This window comes from Oncorhynchus keta, chromosome 10 (assembly GCF_023373465.1).
Source record: "Oncorhynchus keta strain PuntledgeMale-10-30-2019 chromosome 10, Oket_V2, whole genome shotgun sequence".
NCBI classification, from domain to species: Eukaryota; Metazoa; Chordata; class Actinopteri; order Salmoniformes; family Salmonidae; genus Oncorhynchus; species Oncorhynchus keta.
The window spans coordinates 36,750,327-36,777,883 of NC_068430.1; the positions used below are offsets into that span (position 1 = coordinate 36,750,327).

Consider the following 27,557-nt stretch of genomic DNA (forward strand, 5'->3'; position numbering starts at 1 on the left):
GAGAGGCGCGCAGTAATAAGCTACAGAGTTTGATTTGGCCTCTGCATGCCTCCAGAAACTCTGCAATTGCGTCACACCCTCCGTCCACAATTGCGGATCAAGCATAAATGGGCTTTTTAAGGCGTCCTACGTGAGCTCGTGCGGATAGGAAGATGGATGAGGAAACATGCAGGGTGAGGTCGGGGAACACCCTGGAACGCCGTCATCGGATGACATAAAACGGCACTATATCAGGTGGACCCTGTCGTCTTAAATTATTCATATGTTTTCACTGCTGCGCACCAACGTGCAGGTAAATCGTCAAGACTACGAGCTATGATTTGGACGATACTTTTGATTGTCCAGGGAATCCTTATCTTATTCATACTTGTTTCGAAACGCTCTAGGTGAGTACCCTTTTCAAAAATCACTGTTTTATTCGATTTAATTTCTACTTTTGCAATGCATACATTAAACATAGCATGCATGCTTTCTGTATAATACTGTATTGTAGCCTTTTCAAACTTGTTTTCACCTGTGGGCATATTTGCTTAGCCTACTTATTAATATATGTATTGCCTACCCAGTATAAATTAACCCAGCATAAAGTAGTATTTACCATAAACCTAAAATAATCTAAATAGATCTTGATAATATCATAGTTGTATTGAGCGATGTATATATATGAGCTGTCGCCTGTCAATCATTTTGAGAGGCACAATTTAGATAATTCTGAGTTAAATCTAAAACCAATGAATTTATTATAAGAAGTAAACAACATGACTCAATATGTTAGTTTAGTGGCCTGTTATAATACCAATTTATCCTCCCACTCAATGCTGTGTTTGGAGTTTGGTTAAACAGCCAGACTTCGAAACTTCTGTCGAATTAACGACTATTTCTGCTGGCCAGTTAAATGTAAACTTGCGTGTCTCAAAGATTTTGTATCAAAGGTTCATGAAGGTACATCTGTTTTCATCCTTGTTGCTGTATCCTTGGTTGTGAGGAACTGATGGGCTTGTTCTATTCTAAATGTTGATGGGAGAGTTCCGGCTTTAAAACATCCTGGAAAAGCTGTATATATTTTACACACAGCTGTGTTACACAATGTACTGATAAGAGCCAGGCATGCAAATATTGATTCAATTGATATATGGGTACAGTCACTATATTAAAATACAAAATATGTGCAATCAGTAATGTTGATATGAACAAATATATGTGTGAATATTAGCTGTTCAAAATGAATTGTAATTCTGTTCTTTTCTATACAGGTCAGAGAAAGAGCCACCTTTAGACAAAGGAGTTATTCCCTGGTTAGGCCATGCCCTTGAGTTTGGAAGAGATGCTTCCAAGTTCCTAACCCGTATGAAGGTGAAGCATGGTGATATCTTCACGGTAAGAGTGGCGATATCCTCCTGACACCCAGCAATTCATTTTTGTCCTCTAGTGGACATCAATTCTTGGTCCATATCTCTAAGGCCATATAAGCCACAGTATTAAGTCCTGTTGTCCCTTTGAGATGACATTCTGGGCTTTTCAATGATATCACATGTGTGAAGGTGTGACTTTGACAACGTTATCTTCCTGGTTCCTAAAAAAATGGCTGCTGTCAAAATTAGCACATTTTATAGAAATTTGAAAAGAAGTGTGTAATTATTATTTTTGCGACTTTGATATTCAAATTGTTTTCTAGTAAGTGAATACCTCAGGAATAGTTAAGTGAGTTGTCAGGACTGTGTAATATTTTTTTCACATTAAATAAGAGCTTATATCCTCTGTAGTGGACAACCGGATGCCGCAACTATGTTTTTCACCTACTGTACCCATTGACTGTAATGTTAAATGTTTTCATATTTACGTCCTAATGACCGTTACAGGGGACAGTTTTGCACTTACAATAAAAGATAAATAACAATATTTTACAAAATCTCAATCTTAGTAACGTTTTCATTTTACCCCAAACACTTTTTTGGGGTCTCAGGAGGACATAAAACACTAGCCTCAATATCATATATGTAAATGTACCTTAACCTGATCATCTGTTCTTGCCTTAATTCTCGAATACATCTATAGTAGATTAAATTCTTCACCATTCAAGGTGAGTGTTTGTTTGTGTCACCCTTATTAATTGTGTGTCTGTGTCTCTGTGTGTGTGTCTGTGTGTGTAGGTGCGTGTGGCTGGACGTTATGTGACAGTGCTGCTGGACCCCAGCTCTTATGATGCTGTGATAGAGGACTCTGTGTCCCTGGACTTCACACGCTATGCACAGGTTCTCATGGACAGGATCTTTAGCCTGCGGCTCCCCAATCACAACCCTGCTGTAGAGAAGGCCATGATGAAACAGTACGTCCCTATCCTTATCCCTAGCACATTGTCACTCGCTCTTTTATGTGGGCAGCCCAAAAACAGCTCTACGTGCCTATTGATATGGTCAGATTTCAAAATGACATGTTTTTAAATAAGACAATTGAGGACAGCCTTATCCAGCCAATTACTGAATCCTTACACAGGTATAATACACAACTCTGTGTGTGTAAAGTTGCTGCCTGGCTCCACCTTAGTCTAAATCAAAATGTTTCCCTCCCTGAGACAGAGGTGTCTGGGACCAGGGAATACTACATCAACCATCACAGATATCACTACCATTAGCGTAAGATGGTAAGCAAGATCACAACGACAGACATGGATGCTCTGTTCCTAGCTCCTAGCTCCTTGTTGGTTATTACTGCACTGTTGGAGCTAGTAACATAAGCAGTTCGTTACACCCGCGATAACATCTGCAACATATGTGTACACCAGATGGAGGCTCCTCAGAGGAAGAAGGGAAGGACCATTCTCCTCGGGGAATTTCATAAAAATAAAATAGTGAAATATTTAAAAAGTTATCCTTTTTTGATAAAACTGTACTAAACATATTCATGTCACCAAATAATTGATTAAAACACACTGTTTTGCAATGAAGTTCTACAGTAGCCTCAGCAGCACTCTGTAGGGTAGCACAATGGTGTAGCCTGAGGACAGCTAGCGTTTGTCATTCTCTGGGTCCATTGACTTCAATACAAAACCTAGGAGGCATATGGTTCTCACCCCCTTCCTCACCTCCTTCTCCAACCTACAGTATCAGAGCACTTGAACTGACATGTTATCCACCCAATCAGAAGATCAGATAATTAATCTAGTACTGAAAGCATAAGCTACAGCTAACTAGCACTGCAGTGCATAAAATGTGGTGAGTAGTTGACTCAAAGAGAGAGAGAAAGACAATAGTTGAACAGTTTTGAACAAATTTATTTATTTCGAGAGAGATTTGGCTAGCTATATTTGGCTGTGTTTTAAAAAAAAGGATGCTACGTTAGCTACGTGGCTTTTAGTTTTATTAATTTATTGCCACCGGAGCCCACCGGTGTAACTGCTTTCTGACTTTACACTGTAGTGCATGATTGTAGCGGGTTTACTAACACATTAGTTCTAGTAGCTATGTTGACTATGACGTGACAACGATGTAGGCTGTGTGTAGCAATTAGCGGTCATGATATGAAGGTTTGGCTTGGAAAGTGTTTTTTGCCTGGTCAGACAGCTGATGTATGTGTTGTGCACTGAAGTCCACAAGCGAAGAGGAGGAGAAGAGGAGAGCACGTAGATAGTTGTGAGAAGCAAATATATATATATATATATATATATATATATACAATGAGCAAAGTGATCATGTTGTTTTAATGTGGCTGCTATGAAAGTGAACTCTGTTTGCATGTGATCAGGGGTGTATTCAATCAGCCAATTCTGTTGTAAAATGTTTCTTAAACGGAAGCAAACGGAACAAAACGGGGATAAACATACCTACATTTGTCGAATAGAAAAGTGTGAAAGGCAGTATGATTACCTTGATTACAAAAAAATATTTTGACCTGTGCACCTACATTGTAAACTCGTTCATAGGCTAGGTTGAAGCACCCTCGTAATGGGTACAGGGAAAATGTGAGTACCTACAGTGGCTTGCAAAAGTATTCACCCCCGTTGGCATTTTTCCTATTTTGTCGCCTTACAACCTGGAATTAAAATGTATTTTTTCGGGGGTATCATTTAATTTACACAACATGCCTACCATTTTGAAGTTGCAAAATATGTTTTACTGTAAAACAAACACAAAATAAGACAAAAAAAAATGAAAACTTGAGTGTGCATAACTATTCACCCCCCCAAAAGTCAACATTTTGTAGAGCCACCTTTTGCAGCAATTGCAGCTGCAAGTCTCTTGGGGTATGTCTCTATAAAGCTTGGCACATCTAGTCACTGGGATTTCTGCCCATTCTTCAAGGCAAAACTGCTCCAGCTCCTTCAAGTCGGATGGGTTCCGCTAGTATACAACAACCTTTAAGTCATACCACAGATTCTCAATTGGATTGAGGTCTGGGCTTTGACTAGGCCATTCCAAGACATTTAAATGTTTCCCCTTCAACCACTCAATTGTTGCTTTAGCAGTATGCTTAGGGTCATTGTCCTGCTGGAAGGTGAACCTCCGTCCCAGTCTCAAATCTCTGGATGACTGAAACAGGTTTCCCTCAAGAATTTCCCTGTATTTACCACCATCCATCATTCCTACAATTCTGACCAGTTTCCCAGGCCCTGCTGATGAAAACATCCCCACAGCATGATGCTGCCACCACCATGATTCACTGTGGCTATGGTGTTCTCGGGGTGATGAGAGGTGTTGGGTTTGCGCCAGACATAGCATTTTCCTTGATGGCCAAAAAGCTCAATTTTAGTTTCATCTGACCAGAGTACCTCCTTCCATATGTTTGGGGAGTCTCCCACATGCCTTTTGGCGAACACCAAATGTGTTTACTTGTTTTTTTCTTTAAGCAATGGCTTTTTTCTGTCCACTCTTCTGTAAAGCCCAGCTCTGTGGAGTGTACGACTTAAAGTGGTCATATGGACAGATACATTCTCCGCTGTGGAGCTTTGCAGCTCCTTCAGGATTATCTTTGGTCACTTTGTTGCCTCTCTGATTAATGCCCTCCTTACCTAGTCCGTGAGTTTTGGTGGGAGGCCCTCTCTTGGCAGGTTTGTTGTGGTGCCATATTCTTTCCATTTTTTTAATAATGGATTTAATAATGCTCTGTGGGATGTTCAAAATTTCTGATATTTTTTTAGAACCCAACCCTGATCTGTACTCCTCCACAACTGTCCCTGACCTGTTTGGAGAGCTCCTTAGTCTTCTTTGTACCGCTTGCTTGGTGGTGTTGCAGACTCCGAGGCCTTTCAGAACAGGTGTGTGTGTATATATACTGAGATCATGTGACAGATCATGTGACACTTGGATTACACACAGGTGGACTTTATTTAACTAATTATGTGACTTCTGAACGTAATTGGTTATGCCAGCTCTTATTTAGGGGCTTCATAGCAAAGGGGTGAGTACATGTGCACGCACCACTTTTTAGTTTTTAATTATTTTACATTTTTGGAAACATTTTTTATTTATTATTTCACTTCACCAATTTGGACTATTTCGTGTATGTCCATTACATGAAATCCATATAAAAATCCATTTAAATTACAGGTTGTAATGCAACAAAATAGGAAAAATTGCAAGGGGGATGAATTATTTTGCAAGGCACTGTAAATGTATTGATGTTACATTGAGCTGAGTGGAGTGAATGGAATATGAATGACAGTCATCCAATATGCTGTAATAGAAATAAGGCCATGCTCATAAAAAGGTTTGAGGAGGAGGCTTGAAGAGCTGGGCATCTTGCATTATCTGAAATAGGTCCACAGAATTATACAGAATGTTCTTTGAGCTAGCTACCTAACAAGCTTGTGTGTGCAGAGTGGCACCAAAATTCAAAACACGTCTTACCTTCCGTGAAACATGATAATTCGGCCTATAGTATTATTAACTAGCATTGAAAAAGTTAACCCATTCTTCTCTAGCTACTTAAAAATATCTCTCCCATTCTTCTCTAGCTACTTAAAAATATCTCTCCCTATCTTCTGAATTGAAGAGGGGAGGGGCAGGTCACCTAAACACACACAGGCTAAGATTTTCATCTTGTAGGCACACACTGACAAACGTTTGAGGGACAGAGTGAGGACTTTGCATAGGCGCTTTGTTGCGTTTTGTTGTGGGACTAGAAAAAAATGGAAGGTAAAATACCGTTATTAACCAGTTCCCATGCTTTTAAAATAATGGTTCTGTTCTGGAATAGTATGGATCACTTTCATTCCAGGTTCAGTTTCTGTTCCTTGAAAAATATCATTATTTTCCAGTTTTCTGTTCTGTTCCCTGAACCAGTTCCAACCCCTGGTGCATACAACAAATGTGCTCACCCCCCACCATGCTGTTGCTGGGCACTGTTGTGGAACTACCTCAGTCTATCTCAGCCATATCGTCATTGTGTTGGTTACAGTGCTACAGTGCTTACTTGGCTCTGTGGAGTGGATTTTGAAACCACAGTATCAGTGTTTTGTACCCTGCCACACATGTTTACTACACAGCCATAGGATAGTGTTTCTTAATTCTAGGACCACAGGTGTTTTATGGTGTTTTTCCACATTCATATAATTTAGGTAGGAGGGAATTACGGGTTTGGTCTGGATGATGAACGTTCCTCTCTCTTGACCTTAGTTTCTTGACTTAAACCTTTGTGTCCTCAGGCACTTTGAGGGGGAGAGCCTGTCCTGCCTGACCAGCACTATGCACTGCCATCTCCAGTCCCTGCTGCTGCAAGCCCAGAGGCCCTGTCACAACCAGACTGACTGGAACACGGATGGGCTCTTCAGCTTCTGTTACAGTCTTCTCTTCAGGTATTTTTGTAGGAGTTCAAATTGTCATGGAAATTACCACTAAGGATTTAAAGTTAAATGATCAGGTCTTTAGTATCAATGCCGGAGAGGTTACAACCAACTTAATACTCTAAGTACAAGTTTGTCAGAAGCTCTGAAGGGATGCTCTTCCTTCAGCACTCTTTATACTCGATATATATTTATACCTATAACTAGGTGTCTCTGCTCTCAGGGTGCAATAAGCTGATCATGACCTTGCACAGACAGTTTCTAGGCGTTTCTAGGGAACAATGTGTTCCATTCTTTGTGTTCTTCTATCAGTCCCTTCCCTGAGAGCAGTCACAGAACATCCTAACACAATAATCAGGACTCAATACGCTACATGCATTTGCAGAGACACAGAGGACACTAAAAATGTCCACTACACTCCCTCTTCTTTTTTTGTGTGAATTTGACCCCTTTCTCTCCCCAATTTCATGGTATCCAATTGTTTTAGTAGCTACTATCTTGTCTCATCGCTACAACTCCCGTACGGGCTCGGGAGAGACGAAGGTTGAAAGTCATGCGTCCTCCGATACACAACCCAAACAAGCCGCACTGCTTCTTAACACAGCGCCATCCAACCCGGAAGCCAGCCGCACCAATGTGTCGGAGGAAACTGTGCACCTGGCAACCTTGGTTAGCGTGCACTGCGCCCGGCCCGCCACAGGAGTCGCTGGTGCGCGATGAGACAAGGATTTCCCTACCGGCCAACCCCTCCCATACCCTCCCTAACAAAGATGATCCGTCTATAATTTTAATGGTAGGTTTATTTGAACAGTGAGAGACGGAATAACAACAACAAAATCCAGAAAAATGCACGTCAAAAATGTTATCAATTGGTTTGCATTTTAATGGGAGAAATAAGTATTTGACCCCTCTGCAAAACATGACATAGTACTTTGTGCAAAACCCTTGTTGGCAATCAGAGGTCAGACGTTTCTTGTAGTTGGCCACAAGGTTTGCACACATCTCAGGAGGGATTTTGTCCCACTCCTCTTTGCAGATTTTCTCCAAGTCATTAAGGTTTCGAGGCTGACGTTTGGCAATTCGAACCTTCAGCTCCCTCCACAGATTTTCTATGGGATTAAGGTCTGGAGACTGGCTAGGCCACTCCAGGACCTTTATGTTCTTCTTCTTGAGCCACTCCTTTGTTGCCTTGGCCGTATGTTTTGGGTCAATATCAGGAGTGCATTTAGTAAATGCTGATTCTTACATACAATAGACAAAAATGTATCTTCATATTTAATACTTTTCCCATTACCCTTTACATTATAAGGTTGCTGTTGTTTAACAACCTAACTTAAAACCTTCAGGTATTTGATCAAACATGGATACTAACTCATTCTTGCATATTATCATCTATTATAGGGGAAAAGGGGAGTTCCTGGAAAGACAGCAAGTTATCAGTATCGCCTTCTTTTAGTAGCATTGAACATGATAGTTGCTGAGACTCCAGTTGCCAGGGAAGTACAAAAGGCCTTACAACAAGAAAGCAAAATGATCAAACACTTCAAACAAACGATTCCAGCTATCACCCACTTAGCTATCTGGGAGCCCCAAGCTCCAAAGAGGCCTTTCAGCCAACCAGTAAACACCCACTCTGATTTCCCAGAATGAGACTTTGTAACTGTGGCAATGTAGTCAGCAAGATCAGTCACAGTTGATGACACATCTGGGACAAAAGTGCAGTATACGTCGCCAATGAGTGCACAAGTACCCCCTTGACCAGCCAATAAGTAGTCAAGTGCCTCCCTGTTTTGCAGGGCCACCTTACTTTGCACCTTGCTTTTACTTCCCCATTCCGAACAACAAAGGTGTCTCCAGTAGCATTTTCCATTTTCTCAACTTTTAATAGCCAAATCTCAAATTTGATCTGAGGCACATGCAACTCCATATTGGGGCAGCAAAACATGAGCGAATTGGGAGAAGGTCTGCACCTGAGTGACATCTGCAAGGGATTACTTGTTAAAATTAGTGGCCGGTTGATGATAGTCTCTGAACAGAACCCTCAATTCTGTTTCAGTGTTTCCAAGGACTCCCATGGCCGGCACCACAAACCCAACAGTACATGTCCCTCACCAATTAGGTGGTAAACTATAATAAGCAAATCTGCCACATAACCAATAGGTACCATTTGGGGCTCCTTTCAGTCTGATAGACTTTTTTTAAACAATAATTGTATAACTCACATTTCCTGGTGCTCCTGTAACAGAATCATGTACAAGAGAGCAGTTATTGCTACCATTCACCAACATAGTATCCCCATAGTATAGTTACAAACATTTTCATCCAAATTGTTACTCCCAATTCCTCTAATACACCAGAGGGCTACCAGGGATCCTACTATAGGTATGCATGGGTCACTGTAATTGTTTGGTCTAGGATATACAAGGCTGACAGTAACATTGTATATCACAAAACAAGTCATGGCCAATGACAATTTTAAGGACAGTTGAATAGTTAAGTTTACCCCTGCAAGGAAACCCCTACATATGGGAGACCCTTACCTACTCCCACTGGACCCAACCCACATACCCAACAAGAAGTCTTACATGAGGTGACATTTGCCACCATTCCAGCTCGAGTGAGGAACAGATTCCCTCCCTCATCTTGACCTTTTACCTCAGTTTTCCTTTGGCTGACTTCTCCTCCTGGACCACTACTCTGAGTCTGCAGTGGTCCCTTTGGCTGGGACTTTCATCTTCACCTGAACGGTCACTCACTGTTGGGCAATCAACGGTTCCAATCAGCACAATGGTTCCGATCCAGGGAGGCCACGCAGCCTAAGGGATGGGACTCCAGCCATCCTCCTCAGGGGCAGGAACTTGTCTGCAGTGCGAGACATGAATCCAGGTGTCCCTCTCAGCTACCTTTTTACTGCAGTTCGGGGTGGTCAGCAAAACCTGATATGGTCCTCTCCAACAAGGATCCTTCCAGCTCTTTCTTCTGTAGTCTTTTAACACAATGAAGTCTTCAGGGCACTGACAATGCTCAGTTCCTCTTGATAGGTTGGGCAGAGAAACCTTCATCTGTGGGAAGAGTCTTAAGAACATTGTTAAGTGAGACTCAGTATGCTCCCAAGTCTTCTTCCATTTCCTGCAACGGCAACCTCTTTTGAGGAAATGGCGTGTTAGTCATTCTCATTGGTTGCCCTGTCAGCACCTCCTGGGGTGAGAGACCAGTCACTGTGTGGGATCTGCCTCTCATGCTCATCAGTGCCAATGGAAGCACCTTCACCCATGTCTGGCTTGTTTCACCAATCAGTTTAATCAATACATCTTTTAGGGTTTGGTGTTCCCATTCTACCGCATCCCCAGATTGAGGATGATAGGCACAATGGTTTCTCAAATCAATCTAGAAAGTCTCTGACAGGGACTGAACAATCTCATCCACAAAATGTCAACCATTGTCAAATGAGACTTTTCACGGCAGACCCCACCTTGGTATGTATGATCTCTCTCAGAAGAGCCTTTGCCACAGCTGCTGCTGTAGCTCTCCTGAAAGGAAAAGCTTCAATCAATTTGGAAAATATGTCAACAATCACCAAACAATACTTGTTCCCCTCACAAGGGGTCAACTCAATGAAGTCCATTATCAAGTGCTCAAAGGGGCCCTCTGGCCAGGGATTGGACACGTAGGATACTGAAATGCCGCATCCAACATTATTAGTCATACAGATCACACATTTCTTTTTTTTTTTAAATCTGCAAACACAGTAAATCCTACTGTACTCCAATAATTTATTTACAAGATCCACCATGGTCTTGACCATGTGACAATTTAACACGGTATTGGAAAGTACAATGGGGCATGGCAGGTCCATTAGAATCATCAAGCCATACACCAGAGGTGTCCTTGTGGCAGTGTTCAGTCCACCGCCTTATCTCAGTCGCATCAGCTGCTGCCTGCAAAACAACAACATTATTAGGGGAGAAGGGGTTAATGGGAACAGAAACAGGAACTGCTGCCATCTGTAGAAAGGGGAAACAGAAGAGGAAGCAGCCAGCTTGGCTGCACAATCACCTTTAACGTACCTGCTCTGGTTAAACCAAATAACTCTGCTGCAAGAGCAGACAAGTGAGGAGGAAGTCTAGCACTTTCCACAGTTTGAACAGCGCTGACAACCGCATAGCCTACTAAAGGTTCACCCTTGTCGTTCCTGAATTAAAAAGAGGTATGTCTTTTTAAGGCCAAGCCTATGGCTACAGTCCATCTCAATGGTCAATGGGTTAAGCACAGTACATATTTTCATGCTTAGAGTAGTGTCTCACATGCATATAGCCAACTCCGTGGTACTGTGTCAACACAGTAGACATAAACCCACGATTCTCAGAGACAAAAAGATGGAATGGTTTGGTGTGGTCAGGCAAACCCAAAATGGGGTCAACAGTAGAGCCTGCTTTAACTTAATCAAGGCGAATTCAGTCTCAGGGGTCCATTCCACCACTTCAGACATTTACATTTTTCTGCCATGAATGTCTTAGCATGTGACAAATAAAGTTTGATTCGAAATCCAATCCTGAAGAGGCTGTACTGTCTCCTCATAGTCTTTCAACCATGGGCGGCAGTATCCAGCCACTCCCAACAGCGACATCATGTGCTGCTTAGTAACAGGTTTAGGCAGGGACTTTAAGCTTGAGGCACTATCTTTAGAGAGGGCGTGACCATCAAAAATAATGTCATGACCAAATATTTAACAGAACTTCTACATAACTGCATCGTAGAGGGGAAAACGTTGACCATTTTCAGCTAAGAAAATCAACAGTGCCTTAGTATCTTCGAGACAGATTTCCTCAGATGAGGAACAGACCAACAGGTCATTCAATGTAGCCTTGTGGCATCACTGTCCAAGTAAAAGAGAACCAAACCTAGGGTCAACAGGGATGCTGACAAATGCATTAGCCAAAACTATAACCGAAAAACAATAGCTCCCTGGGGGAACTTGGGAAATAATAGTAACTGTGTTCAGCACCACGGGTGCTCTTACGTGAACAGCATTCTTAACTGTTCGGAAATCTTGCACAAAATGATATTCACCAAATGGCTTCCTAACAGGTCAAATAGGGGTGTTAACACAGATAATTTGGGGATGGGATCAAAGACCCATTTTCAACCAGGGTCTCATGGATGGGAATAATACCCATTTTTGCTTCTTTGCTGAGAGGGTACTGATTTTTATATGGTCTGTGATTATTCTTCGGGACAACTTTCACTGGGGTGGCACCTCTCATCTTCCCAATATCAATCTTGGAGACAGCCCAGAGCTGTTCTGGCACTTCATCCAGCCATAGTATGTGGGAGTTATCTTGAGACACAACCATCATATTCTCGGTAGGAATAGATTATTTCTTTGGTATCGTTCGGGTGGTAGACCAGAAAGGAGAATAAGGTTGCTGTTGATGGTGACCACTTTCCATCACCTTCCCAGGCCACCCAATCAGTGGCTGTCATCACACTCTTCATCCAAGGGTCAACATCTCTACATTCTCAATTATTCATTTAAAAAAAATACAACAGTGTGGGACAACACCTGTTACTTCATACAGTGCTCTCTGTACATCAGACAGCAAAACTCCGGCAGCTGTAAATTCCTCACCGTAGTATATTCCATCAATTGTCACTTCCATTCTGCTTTTCTGCTTTGTCCATCTTTGTTGATATTCAGGGTCTTCTTCACACAAGGGGACCGCTGCTGTGCAATGAAAATGTTCTGGGACGTGAGGTAAGTGATCTCTCGTAGTTCACCTGCCACCTCAGGATCGTTCAAATGCCAGGCATAATAACACTGGGACATGCACGGGTATATCTCATTTGTAGGGGAACGGAGGGACAAGCCTTCAGCAGTGCATACAGCAGTCAGATTTATCTTGCACATCTCTTCCCAGGAGGTTGACAGGGCAGTCCGAGGAGCTCAAAAGTGTTATTTAGATGGGCAGATAGCAGCCCCGGTGTCTACTAGGAATTGAATTTTCTGGCCAAGTATTTCAATTTCTATCAGGGGATTTTCAGCAAGGTGGTAAGTGTCAACATCTAGCATGTGGTTCTTCATCATCAGTCTTCTTCTGTTTCCACCTCATCTTATGTTTGTTCCCACCAAAGGGATTTCCAACCCTTACATCTTCAGGTAGTCCTGGCCATTCCCATTCACCCTGGTCATCTCCATCACCAGGACAGTCCCATTGAGATAATGGTGCCGGAGGGGATGGCTGCCGTTTTACGGGCTCATAACCAAATGTGCTATTATTATTTTTTCACATTGTAACTTATTTTGTACATAATGTTACTGCTACAGTCTCTTATGACCGAAAAGAGCTTCTGGACATCAGAACGGCAATTGCTCACCTCAAACTGGACAAAGATGTTTTCTTTAAAGAGTCCGACGCGAAGGATATACTGCTTCCCAGAGACCAGGCCCAAATCCCTGTCATTTACATGAAGAAAAGACTGAGATACAGGGGGCGGAGATCGGGGTACCTTGTGAGAATTTGTCGGGGAGTGGGTTAACCGCCACTACCATCCGTCCTATTGGCCAACGTGCAATCACTGGAAAATAAACTGGATGATCTACAATTAAGACAATCCTACAAATGGGACATTAAAAACTGTAATTTCTTATGTTTCAGAGTCGTGGCTGAACGACAATATGGATAATATATAGCTGGCTTGGTTTTTCATGCATCGGCAGGACAGAGCAGCTACGTCTGGTCAAACGAGGGGCGGGAGTATGTGTCTATTTGTCAATAACAGCTGGTGTGCGATGTCTAATTTTAAAGAAGCCTTGAGGTATTGCTCACCTGAGGTAGAGTACCCCATGATAAGCTGTGGACCACACTATCTACCAAGAGAGTTTTCATCTATATTATTCGTAGCCATCTATTTACCACCACAAGCCGATGCTGGCATTAGGACTGCACTCAACGAGCTGTATAAGGCCCTAAGAAAACAAGAAAATGCTCATCCAGAAGCGGCACTCCCAGTGGCAGGGACTTTAATGGAGGCAAACAAATCTGTTTTACATCCTTTCTACCAGCATGTCACATGTGCAACCAGAGAGGAAAAAACTAAATTTGGCAAAACTAACCATATTATATCCTCCTGATTCCTGCTTACAAGCAAAAACTAAAGCAGGAAGTACCAGTGACTCGTTCAATACAGAAGTGGTCAGATGACACGGATGCTACGCTATAGGACTGTTTTGCTAGGACAGACTGGAATATGTTCCGGGATTCATCTAATGGCATTGAGGAGTATAACATTTCAGTCACCGGCTTCATTAATAAGTGCTTTGACTACGTCGTCCCCACAGTGACCTTACGTGCATATCCCAACCAGAAGCCATGTACTACAGACAAGATCTGCACCTAGCTAAAAGCTCAGAGCATGCGCGGCCCAATGCTCAAGTGTCTTCATTGACATTTTCAACCTCTCCCTGACTGAGTGTGTAATACCTACATGTTTCAAGCAGACCATCATAGTACCTGTGCACAAGAAAGTGAAGGTAACCTGCCTAAATGACAACCACCTCATAGCACTCACATTGGTAGCCATGAAATGCTTTGAAAGGCTGGTCATGACTCACATCAACACCATCATCCCAAAAACCTTAGACCCACTCGATTTCGCATACCGCTCGAACAGATTCACAGATGATGTAATCTCAATCGCATTCCACACTGCCCTTTCCCACCTGGACAAAAGGAACACCTATGTGAGAATGCTATTCATTGACTACAGCTCAGCGTTCAACACCATTGTGCCCACAAAGCTCATCACTAAGCTAAGGACCCTGGGACTAAACACCTCAATCTGCAACTGGATCGTGGACTTCCTGACGGGCCGCCCCAGGTGGTAAGGATAGGCAACAAACCATCTTCCACGCTGATCCTCAACACGGGGGCCCCTCAGGGGTGCATGCTTAGTCCCCTCTTGTACTCCTTGTTCACTTACGACTGCGTTGCCAAGCATGACTCCATCACCATCAATAAGTTTGCTGATGACACAACATTGGTAGGCCTGATCACCGACAACGATGAGACAGCCTATAGGAAGGAGGTCAGAGACCTGACAGTGTGGTGCCAGGACAACAACCTCTCCCTCAATGTGAGCAAGAAAAAGGAGCTGATCGTGGACTACAGGAAAGGGAGGGCTGAAAATGCCCCCATTAACATCGACAGGGCTGTAGTGGAGCGGGTCGACAGTTTCATTGGTGTCCACATCACCAACAAACTATCATCGTCTAAACACACCAAGACAGTTGTGAAGAGGGCATGACAACACATTTTCCCACTCAGGGGAGGCATGGGTCTTCAGATCCTCAAAAAGTCCTACAACTGCATCATCGAGAGCATCCAGACCGAATGCATTACCGCCTGGTATGGCAATTGCTCGGCATCCGAACGTAAGGCGCTACAGAGGGTAGTTCGTACAGCCAAGTACATCACTGGGGCCAAGCTTCTTGCCATGCAGGACCTATATCCTAGGTGGTGTCAGAGGAAGGCCCAAACAATTGTCAGACTCCAGTCACCCAAGTCAGCCTGCTCTCTCTGCTACTGCAAGGTAAGCGGTACCACCGGAGGCTCCTCAACAGCTTCTACCCATAATATATATAAATTCCCCCAAGCCATAACACTGCTGAACAAATAATCAAATGGCCTCACGGACTATTTACATCGACCCCCCCTGCTCCCTTTGTTATTACACTTTTTTTTTTTATTATTTCACCTTTATTTAACCAGGTAGGCTAGTTGAGAACAAGTTCTCATTTGCAACTGCGACCTGGCCAAGATAAAGCATAGCAGTGTGAACAGACAACACAGAGTTACACATGGAGTAAACACTGCTGCTATTCACTGTTTATTATCTACGCATAGTCACTTTACCCCTACCTGTATGTACAAATGACCTTGCCTAACCAACCTGTACCCCTGCACATTGACTCGGTACCGGTATCCCCTGTATATTTCCTTGTTATTGTTATTTTGTGTTCCTTTTATTTCGTTCACATTTTCTTAATTCTATTTCATGAACTGCATTGTTGGTTTAGGGCTTATAAATAAGCATTTCACGGTTGTATAAAATTGTATTTTATTTGCTAAATGTCCTGGCTTGCCACAGTTGTAGCAGCTCCATTCTCTTCCTCCAGAGGCGCCTTGCACTCCTCGCCCTCTTCCCATTACTCTCTCAACATCATCGTTGACCTCCAGCTCCACGGTATCCTCTTCCTCCAGTGAAAAACATAAACTGTGCAGCGTGTAGTTTAGCTCCAGTCTTGGAGTTCTTTCACTTAGTCTGTCTTTCTGCATGGGTGATTTAAAGTTTGACATCAGCTAGGGTCTTTTTTTCTCCCACCAAATGCATGTAGGGGTCACAGCTGTCTTCAGGTCTTGTCGCAGGCTAGTAACCATGGCATGGCACAGCAGGCTGCCATATCATTCTTGGTCAGGGGTCAGATCAGAGTGGTGGAGGAAGATATTCTCCATTCGTTCCTGATATTCCTCAAAGCTCTCATCGGCCTTCATCATGGTGGAATGTATTTCTGCCAGTCTGTGTGCTTTTGGGTATGTTGTCTTTACATTATCAAACACAGCAATGAGTTGGTCAGCACGGTTGGCTCTGGTTGCATCACTGTTCCAACCTACCTTACACTTGTCCCACTTCTAGCACCGACAGGGTATTTCCTCAATTTCACAGGTCTGACACAGTAGCCCCTTACCAAATTTCTTTGCCATCACTTTACTGGGTCCCTTTGTTGCCCAATCTGGGTCTTTATATATACTTTTACTGTTCCATTTCCCCATTATTACTTTTAATTATACCTTATCAGTTTACGTTACTCTAACAATTTACTCATACCTCAATCATTCTGTGAACTAATTTCCCTTTTTCAGTAAATTAGTCAATCATACAAAAATCATTCTACTCAATCACTTACTGTTCTCTAAATCCTAAAATGGAGTTCCCAGAACTAAGTAAGTACTAAATAGGCTGATCATGACCTTGCACACACAGTTTCTGGGCATTGGGCCAAAGTAACAATGTGTTCCATTCTTTGTGTTCTTCTATCAGTCCCTTCCCTGAGAGCAGTCACAGGACATCCTAACACAATAATCAGGACTCAACACGTTACATGTAGTCACGCATTTGCAGAGACACAGAGGACACAAAAAATGTCCAACACTATTCTTCTCACTCACTCACTCACTCACTCACTCATTCACCGACCCATCAACCAGGGCCTACGTCAAACACCTGGGATAAACAGTTTACGCACAAGCCCGCTCCACGAGCCACTTTGTTTGTAAATACACCAAGAAGAATGTTGAGTGGCACGTAAGAGGCATCTAATGAAAGAGTAGTGCCACCCATGCTTATTTGAGCCTCCCTCTCACACAAACGCTATGCTTCTAGGCTGCCCTTCCTGTAGCACTCTCCACGCCTACACACTGTAGAAGGCTTTTTATTTATAGCGATGCCAGAGATGTTTGAGTTGGTCATTTAAACACTCAGCGTCCTAATGCGAAGCAGATAATGTAGCCATTACAACTTTTCGCGTGAGAGACGTTTATACTCGTAATGGCCCACGCTGTGAACACTAATCATGTGGGTGAGCAATGGAACACAGGAAGTGTACCTGTTGACCTTAAGTGGGAGGACATCGATAGGAAATGAATCTTAACCATCACTTAAGGCAACGTCAATCAATGAAATGACTACTCTTTGACATGGTTTCCTATGCGTAATTGCTACCTAAACTAGCAAGCTCGGTTTGTTTGGCATACCACCTAGTCTTGTACAGTGGGGCAAAAAAGTATTTTGTCAGCCACCAATTGTGTAAGTTCTCCCACTTAAAAAGATGAGAGTATTTTCATCATAGGTACACTTCAACAATGACGGACTAAATGAGAAAATAAAATCCAGAAAATCACATTGTAGGATTTTTTATTAATTTATTTGCAAATTATGGTGGAAAATAAGAATTTGGTCAATAACATAAGTTTATCTGAATACTTTGTTATATACCCTTTGTTGGCAATGACAGAGGTCAAACATTTTCTGTAAGTCTTCACAAGGTTTTCCCACACTGTTGCTGGTGTTTTGGCCCATTCTTCCATGCAGATCTCCTCTTGATCAGTGATGTTTTGGGGCTGTTGCAGGGCAACACAGACTTTCAACTCCCTCCAAAGATTTTCTATGGGGTTGAGATCTGGAGACTGGCTAGGCCACTCCAGGACCTTGAAATGCTTCTTACGAAGCCACTCCTTCGTTGCCCGGGCAGTGTGTTTGGGATCATTGTCATGCTGAAAGACCCAGCCACATTTCATCTTCAATGCCCTTGCTGATGGAAGCAGGTTTTCACTCAAAATCTCACGATACATGGCCCCATTCATTCTTTCCATTAGAGATCAGTCGTCCTGGTCCCTTTGTAGAAAATCAGCCCCAAAGCATGATGTTTCCACCCCCATGCTTCCCAGTAGGTATGGTGTTCTTTGGATGCAACTCAGCATTCTTTGTCCTCCAAACACAACGAGATTATCAGTGGTCTTGTATGTCTTCCATTTCCTAATAATTGCTCCCACAGTTGATTTCTTCAAACCAAGCTGCTTACCTATTGCAGATTCAGTCTTCCCAGCCTGGTGCAGGTCTACAATTTTGTTTCTGGTGTCCTTTGACAGCTCTTTGGTCTTGGACATAGTGGAGTTTGGAGTGTGACTGTTTGAGGTTGTGGACAGGTGTCTTTTATACTGATAACAGGTTCAAACAGGTGCCATTAATACAAGTAACGAGTGGAGGACAGAGGAGCCTCTTAAAGAAGAAGTTACAGGTCTGTGAGAGCCAGAAATCTTGCCTGTTTGTAGGTGACCAAATACTTATTTTCCACCATAATTTGCAAATAAATTAATTTAAAATCCTACAATGTGATTTTCTGGATTTTTTTTTTTCTAATTTTGTCTGTCATAGTTGAAGTGTGCCTATGAAAATTACAGGCCTCATCTTTTTAAGCGGGAGAACTTTCACAATTGGTGGCTGACTAAATACTTTTTTGCCCTACTGTATATCTGAGACCTCAGGTAAAATGCCGGAACATTGTTACATTGTGGGAGGCAACCTGTCTGACTAGGGAAACTACATACTACCCTACACCCACAAACTCACCTACCCACTCTCTCTCCCTCAGGGCAGGGTACCTCACACATTTCGAAGGGGAGCAGAAAAGTAACAGAAGAGACCCCATTGCCGTTTACGCGGAGTACCGGAAGTTTGACAACCTCCTGACCAAAATGGCCAGGACCATGCTAAAACCAGGTGACTAAATGAAACATGGTCTCTGAAAGAAACATTATGATCCACAAGGTTTAAAATCTGTGTAAAAGTACAATGGCAGATGAATGTGAGTGGATAAAAATAAAGAGTAATTGTGTCCGATCTTAGGGCTCAATTAATTATGAATGTGGTATTATAGATGGAATGTTTTACCCTGATTTTGAATGTATTATAAAGATTGAATAGAGGGAGAACTCAATCTGTATTATTATCACTTTATATGACTCAGCTTTTGTATCATTGAGTCGTCTGAGTCTGTTTTTGATATGTCATTTGTCCATGGTCCATGGACTCACTGTGGTGACCTCATCAGTGAAAGGACTTTTAGGTTTGTTTCTCGGTTGCCATGGTGCGATCACTGCAGTGAATTATTTTATCTGAGCGGGTCATATGTTTGAATCCTATTTCCGATTCACACTGGCATATTACTCACGGTCGCTATGTCGTCTCCTCTCACACCTGTTTCATACAGGCTCTATCTGATGTCACCTGACACACCTATGTCTTATCTCACCATTTCACTGTCACCTGTCCCTTTCATTCCCTTATCTACGTTTTTACTCTTTTCTCACAATACATACTGTATATGTTTTTACCTCCAGACTTACTACCACATATCTCCTGTTTCTGATAGTATCTGCCCCACCCGTGTCTCTATTGTCACCTCTTTCCATTCATATGGCAGGTGGATATCATTGATGTTTCATGTCACATCGATGACTCACTCATTGCTTCATATTTATGTCATGCTCATTTACATTAGTAAAATACAGTACATTCGGAAACTATTCAGACCATTTGAATTTTTCCACATTTTTTTTTAACGTTCGCCTTATTCTAAATTGGATTAAATCGCTTTTTTCCCCTCATCAATTTACACACACAACCCCATGATGACAAATCAAAAAATAAAATAAAAACATTTTAGAAAATGTATTAAAAATAAATACTGAAATATCAAATTTACATAAATATTCAGACCCTTTCCTCAGTACTTTGTTGAAGCACCTTTTAGCAGCGATTACAGCCTCGAGTCTTCTTGGGTATGACGCTACAAGCTTGGCACACCTGTATTTGGTGGAGTTTCTCCCATTTCTTCTCTGCAGATCCTCTCAAGCTCTGCGAGGTTGGATGGGGAGTGTCGCTCCACAGCTATTTTCAGGTCTCTCCAAAGATGTTAGATCAGGTTCAAGTCTGGGCTCTGCTTGGGCCACTCAAGGACATTCAAAGACTTGTCCCGAAGCCACTCCTGCATTGCCTTGGCTGTGTGCTTAGGGTTGTTGTCCTGTTGGAAGGTAAACATTCGCCCCAGTCTGAGGCCCTGAGCACTCTGGAGCAGGTTTTCAGCAAGGATCTATCTCTGTACTTTGCTCCGTTCATCTTTCCCTCGATTCTGACTAGTCTCCCAGTCCCTGCTGCTGATAAACGTCCCCACAGCATGATGCTGCCACCACCATGGTTCACCGTCGGGATGGTGCCAGGTTTCCTCCTGCATAACTTTATTTATTAAATAAATGTAAAAAGTATCCAAATGTTGTGTTATTTGTTCACTCAGGTTCCCTTTATTTAATATTTGGTTTTGGTTGACGATCTGATAACATTCAGTAAAACTATGTAAAAATAGAGAAAATCAGAAAGGGGGCAAATACTTTTTCACGGCACTAATCACATTAACTCTGTTTAACCTGTGTGTGTGTGTTTGTGTGTGTGTGTTTTTTGTGTTTACTCTTGACTGTCTGTGCCTGTGTGTTTTTGTGTGGGTGTCTGTCTGTCGGTCAGAGGAGAAGAGGACTGCCCACAGTGTACGGGTGCGTCTGTGGGATCTGTTGGCCCCGGTGGGGCTGGGTGAGAGCTCGGGGTCCAGCACCTGGCTGAGATGCTACAGGCACCTTCTGCAGGAGGAGGGAGCTGACGAGGAGACACAGAGGAGAGCCCTGCTGCTGCAGCTCTGGGCCACACAGGTGAGTCACATTCAATCCCTGAACTCACCTCCCTGTGAGTTCTGTCATTGGTTACAAAGCAAGGGCTGCCCAGCTATTTATAGCTGTTCTGAACAGGTCTCATGAATGATTGGTGAAAATCCCTGTTGTTCCATTACACACATACAGTGAGTGGGGAGAACAAGTATTTGATACACTGCCGATTTTGCAGGTTTTCCTACTTACAAAGCATGTAGAGGTCTATAATTTTTTATCATAGGTACACTTCAACTGTGAGAGACAGAATCTAAAACAAAAATCCAGAAAATCATATTGTATGATATTTAAGTAATTAATTTGCGTTTTATTGCATGACATAAGTATTTGATACATCAGAAAAGCAGAACTTAATATTTGGTACAGAAACCTTTGTTTGGGAATTACAGAGATCATACGTTTCCTGTAGTTCTAGACCAGGTTTGCACACACTACAGCAGGGATTTTGGCCCACTCCTCCATACAGACCTTCTCCAGATCCTTCAGGTTTCGGGGCTGTCGCTGGGCAATACGGACTTTCAGCTCCCTCCAAAGATTTTCTATTGAGTTCAGGTCTGGAGACTGGCTAGGCCACTCCAGGACCTTGACATGCTTCTTACGGAGCCACTCCTTAGTTACCCTGGCTGTGTATTTCGGGTCGTTGTCATGCTGGAAGACCCAGCCACGACCCATCTTCAATGCTCTTACTGAGGGAAGGAGGTTGTTGGCCAAGATCTCGCGATACATGGCCCCATCCATCCTCCCCTCAATACGGTGCAGTCGTCCTGTCCCCTTTGCAGAAAAGCATCCCCAAAGAATGATGTTTCCACCTCCATGCTTCATGGTTGGGATGGTGTTCTTGGGGTTGTACTCATCCTTCTTCTTCCTCCAAACATGGCGAGTGGAGTTTAGACCAAAAAGCTCTATTTTTGTCTCATCAGATCACATAACCTTCTTCCATTCCTCCTCTGGATCATCCAGATGGTCATTGGCAAACTTCAGACGGGCCTGGACATGCGCTGGCTTGAGCAGGGGGACCTTGTGTGCGCTGCAGGATTTTAATCCATGACGGCGTAGTGTGTTACAAATGGTTTTCTTTGAGACTGTGGACCCAGCTCTCTTCAGGTCATTGACCAGGTCCTGCCGTGTAGTTCTGGGCTGATCCCTCACCTTCCTCATGATCATTGATGCCCCACCTGGGGTGAGATCTTGCATGGAGCCCCAGACCGAGGGTGATTGACCGTCATCTTGAACTTCTTCCATTTTCTAATAATTGCGCCAACAGTTGTTGCCTTCTCACCAAGCTGCTTGCCTATTGTCCTGTAGCCCATCCCAGCCTTGTGCAGGTCTACAATTGTATCCCTGATGTCCTTACACAGCTCTCTGGTCTTGGCCATTGTGGAGAGGTTGGAGTCTGTTTGATTGAGTGTGTGGACAGGTGTCTTTTATACAGGTAACGAGTTCAAACAGATGCAGTTAATACAGGTAATGAGTGGAGAACAGGAGGGCTTCTTAAAGAAAACTAACAGGTCTGTGAGAGCCTGAATTGTTACTGGTTGGTAGGTGAACTGTGGCTCAGTTGGTAGAGCATGGCGCTTGTAACGCCAGGGTAGTGGGTTCGATTCCCGGGACCACCCATACGTAGAATGTATGCACACATGACTGTAAGTCGCTTTGGATAAAAGCGTCAGCTAAATGGCATATATTATTATTATATATTACTTATGTCATGCAATAAAATGCTAATTAATTAATTAAAAATCATACAATGTGATTTTCTGGATTTTAGTCTCTCACAGTTGAAGTGTACCTATGATAAAAATTACCGACATCTACATGCTTTGTAAGTAGGAAAACCTGCAAAGTCGTCAGTGTATCAAATACTTGTTCTCCCCACTGTAGATAGAAAATGTTATTTCAATTCAAAAGCTTTTTGGACGTGGTTCAACAATGACCCCTAGTTATTCAGCAGCACACCCTTCTGGCTGGCAGCCATCTTAAACATGACAATGTTCCAATACAAAGACAGCTGCCCAGCTATTTATAGCTGTTATGAACAGTTGTCATGAACGATTGGTGAAAATCCCTGTTGTTCCATTACATCCATAGATAGAAAAATGCCATTCTATTCAATAGCTTTTTGGAGGTGGGCCAACAATGACACCAAGTTATTTAGCAGCACACCCTTCTGGCTAGCAGCCATCTTAAACATGACAATGTTCCAATACAAAGACGCTCACATGCCAATGTCAGATGCTAGTCTCGATTGGTTAGGGTTAGCCTTTGTAAAATTCGGCTTCCAACACAGTATGCCTCTCAAATTCTGATTCTACTGTGCCTGTTTGTCTGCCACATTTTACGCCTTGTCCAACCATTGTAGAATGATTTTATAATAAGTGATGATTCTTGAAAGACTATAAATAATTGCAGTGCTTTAAGATGAATACTAACGCTGTATTCTCAACCACTGGAGTGTATGGAAAACCCCCAGAACAGTTAGACCTTATTTTAGTGTTGTTATCTAAGAGAGGGCAGATATACTATCTCTAAGTTAGACTACTGCGAGTCCCAGTGGTACATGGCCTCAGTGGGATTGTCTCAAGCTGTATTGCTCTTCCGTGCTGGAATTGTTGTCACAGAGTGACACTGCAGTCTGCTCCTCCTGCTCTTATAAGTACTTCACAACAGAAAGACAGACATGAGTTTAATACTCATCTTTACCACAAGAGTGCACTGGTAGCCTCTTTATGTAGAGAAAGGTGTATGATGTCAGCTAGATGAACCCTTGGAATCCCAAGATGGAAAAAGTAGGCTGTAAATACAAAGATGTCTTCAAGTGCATCTGAACACATTCTGAGACTTGAGTACATTCTGAGTACACTCTTCTTAGCAGGGTTGGGGTCAATGTTATCTTTCTGAATTGAAATGGAATTGACCCCAACCCTGCTGCGTAGACATTACTTCACCCGTTGAGAACTGATAACTGCCTCAAACATTTCCCGCAGACACATGATCTACCATCATCGTGCAACTCTTGATTGCCATCTTTCAGTTCCCTTTTTGTCAGTAACACTAATAATTCAGTAAAGAACAAAAGGTGTTACCAACAATATCCTCACCAAACCCGGTCTCCTCCTTGTGGCATTATATTGTGTGCAGTTTGTTACATAGCAAACATTGTTTGGTCTGGAGGCAATGTAAATTCAGTGGTCTTTCCAGTCATGTACAAACACAGAGAGATGGCCATGGACAGGCCAGTGTGCCCTCAAACACTCCATATTGAGTCTCTGTTTGGTGTCTAATGTATTTCCTTTTGAAGTAAGCCATTACAGCACTTACTTCCTGACAGTAGCCAGGATGTGGTTTTCTATCATAGAAACACAGGAAAGGATTTAACTGTACAGACAAGTGTTAGTTGCCCTTTGTGTGAACTACACGACTATGAGAGAAAATAATAAGAGCTGTCATGTAGTGTGTAATGTTCTCTTCTCCGATTACATAATTGCTACCTGTACAATCTCTCTGTGAACTATCGGAGAGGGAACTCACTGTCATTGCCTTCCATGTCTATCTTCATTTGTGGCCAGGGTAACGTTGGACCTGCTGCATTCTGGCTCTTGGGTTTCCTGTTGACCAATCCTGAGGCCATGAGGGCGGTGAAGAAGGAGTTCAGCAAGATCTCAGGGCAGGACTCAGCACAGTGTCCCCTACTAGACAGGCTACAGCACACACCTGTGTTTGGTGAGGGTTACTTGTTTCCTGGGTAATCTGCACAAAGACAAGGAACTCAATGACTAAAAGAACAGAGCAGATCCACCTGCTCTGACTATGAAAGATGCTCTCAATTAGCTAATGGCTCCCATGTCACCATCAACAGGTGGTCTAACCTCTAGTGCAAATAATGACACTAACCTGAATATAGTAACCTGACTAGCCCTTTTTAATGTGCAATTCCTCTGCAGGGAGTCATCAATTAAGAATTATATTGGTAAATCTATTATGAGGACATAACCCTTACATAACCCCAAGCATTTTGCTACACCCGCAATAACATCTGCTAAATATGTGTATGTGACCAATACAATTTGATTTGATATGCCTAATGAGTACATTAGTGTTAATCCTCTTCTTTTCTTTGCCCTCCCCATCCCAGACAGTGCCTTAGAGGAGACGCTGAGGCTCAGTGCTGCCCCCTTCATTACCAGAGAGGTAGTACAGGCAAAGACCCTGCACATGGCCGATGGGCAGGAGTACAAACTCAGGAGTGGGGACCGAGTGTGTCTGTTCCCATTCATAAGCCCTCAGATGGACCCTGAGATCCACCAGGAACCACAAGTATGGATGTCACTTGTCCCTCCCACATTATCAAAGAATAGCTCCCTAATTGATGGACAATAAAGATTAGTTTCAAGTCCATCTGCGGATTAGCCTGTATGGGAAGGGATTTAGTTACACGGCTGTGTCATTCTGTTGTCCTTCTCCACCCTACAGTACCATCCAATTAGTGGAATATGCAGGGAAATTGAAATAATAGGCTAATATTGCCATCTGATATGATATGGTTGCGTGTTGCAGGAAGCGTGGGGGAACAGTCATGTTTGATCATCATTTGTCAGTATGAGCTGGATTCACTGCTTTACCTCCCTGTGTTTCCTGTCATAGAGATTCAAGTATGACCGCTTCCTCAACCAGGAAGGTTCTGTGAAGAAGGACTTCTTTAAAGGAGGGAGACGGCTCAAGTACTACACCATGCCATGGGGCGCGGGCACCAATGGCTGTGTGGGCAAACGCTTTGCTATCAGCTCAATCAGACAGTGAGTGTCTGAGTGTTCCCTGTGGGTGTTAGGGGAGGGCAGAGGAAGTCGGGGGGTCATAAGTCTCCACCTCACCAGAGTCAGGGACAAACTAAATTCTGGGACAGACAATTGATTTGGGGAGATGGAAGGCTTAGCAGCTGTTTGTGACTATGCAGACTCCTCCAGGTGTCTATGCAAGATTGGGTTCCAGTGAGATGAATTTCACTGCTATGCAAATAGCCCATTCCAAAGGAAAATACAAATGGGGTATGCAAAAACTGGTATATGCAAACAGAAAATGTTACAGTTTAGACACGTTTGTAATGTATTATGTCAACAACTTACCTATTGTGTCTCTCTCTGTGTGTTCAGGTTTGTGTACCTGGTGCTGTCTCATCTAGAACTGGAGCTGTGCGATCCAGAGGCTCAGATGCCAGAGGTGAACTCCAGTCGCTATGGGTTTGGAATGTTGCAGCCCGAAGGAGACCTGGCCATCAGATATAAACCTAGACGGTCACATTGAAGACAGAGACGGGTGCGGAGATCTCTCAAACCAGACGTCAATTTATTCTCATTTCAAAGTGTTTGACATATGGCAATATAAAGTCTTGTATGTATTTATGTACCAACACAAATGTACAGTGTAATGTTATTGTGCTATTTATCTTGAATTATAATTTGTATATTTCACTTTAAAGTGTTTGTTTTTGTTCTTCACTATTTTGTTTATACAATATGCTGTATCAATGATTAGCTTGGCTCAATAATACCAGCCCCATGTGTTTAAAGTGCTTTCCATATAAACTCTTGCCCCACCTAATTGCAATTATATATATTTTTTTTTAAATGTTCACAACAAATTTGGAGCTTATCCCAGTGATTAATTGGTGTCATAAATCCCCTCCAGTCTCATGACAGTTGTGTCCATTGCATCAGAGAACTATTTGGTAGATGCTTTGAGAGTAATGGGGTGGCTGGCCACTCTTTAAACAGAGCGAACCACACATTCGTCACACTGACATTGCCCTGCTGGTCGGAGGCAGAGTGAATGGAAAGTTTAGATTTATATGTCATTTGAAAATAATTAATAGCCCAGTTGACCAATAAGAGTTGGCCTACTTTTTAGTCACTCTTTACATTACTGAGTCCATATCCCCCTAACAGGTTTCCCAACAGCATAACATTGAGTGGTAAGCTTATGCATGTACAAAGAGGTTGCAATTGTAAAGCATGATGTATATAAACCCTGGCTTGCTGAAGCAATGTATTGCCCATTGAGAGGCTTTGGAAACCACTGGTCGGCCATATTGGCACTCTCAAGTAGGAGCAGTCCTCCATAGGAATGAATGGAATTCTACAGTATTTTAATTAAAAGGACAAAATGACATGTATTTAAGTATTTGTTTGTTGTAGTGGGGACAGTAACATTGGTACTCTCTAAAGAAAATACATTAAGGAAAATGTTTTTACATTTTTTCCCTTTTTTAAAAATGTTTAGTTCATGTAATATCATTTCAAAGAATGCATTAAGTCTGTAATATAATAAAGGTGTCAAAAACGAATGTAGACATTAATAAATGCATTTCTATTGCTTCCAAAATCTTTTTTTTACAATTGAGGAGGAGTACCAAGATAACTGTGTGGTTTCTTCAATAAAGCGCCCACTGTCAGTCA

General features: G+C 42.6%; 1 protein-coding gene across 2 annotated transcripts; it reads left to right on the plus strand.

The window, feature by feature from the left end:
* LOC118388624 (prostacyclin synthase-like) lies at nucleotides 1-27,557 on the plus strand. Of its 2 annotated transcripts, XM_035777869.2 has the most exons (11): nucleotides 1-386; nucleotides 1,254-1,377; nucleotides 2,151-2,326; nucleotides 6,641-6,790; nucleotides 12,477-12,533; nucleotides 18,987-19,114; nucleotides 20,912-21,093; nucleotides 24,675-24,828; nucleotides 25,241-25,422; nucleotides 25,750-25,901; nucleotides 26,256-27,557. In XM_035777869.2, exons 1-11 carry the CDS (start codon nucleotides 316-318, stop codon nucleotides 26,404-26,406), a joined length of 1,527 nt encoding a protein of 508 aa, XP_035633762.1. In that variant the 5' UTR covers nucleotides 1-315; the 3' UTR covers nucleotides 26,407-27,557. The 2 variants fall into 2 exon arrangements, with proteins under 2 accessions (XP_035633762.1, XP_035633763.1); XM_035777870.2 differs by lacking the exon at nucleotides 12,477-12,533 and having other exon boundaries at nucleotides 3-386.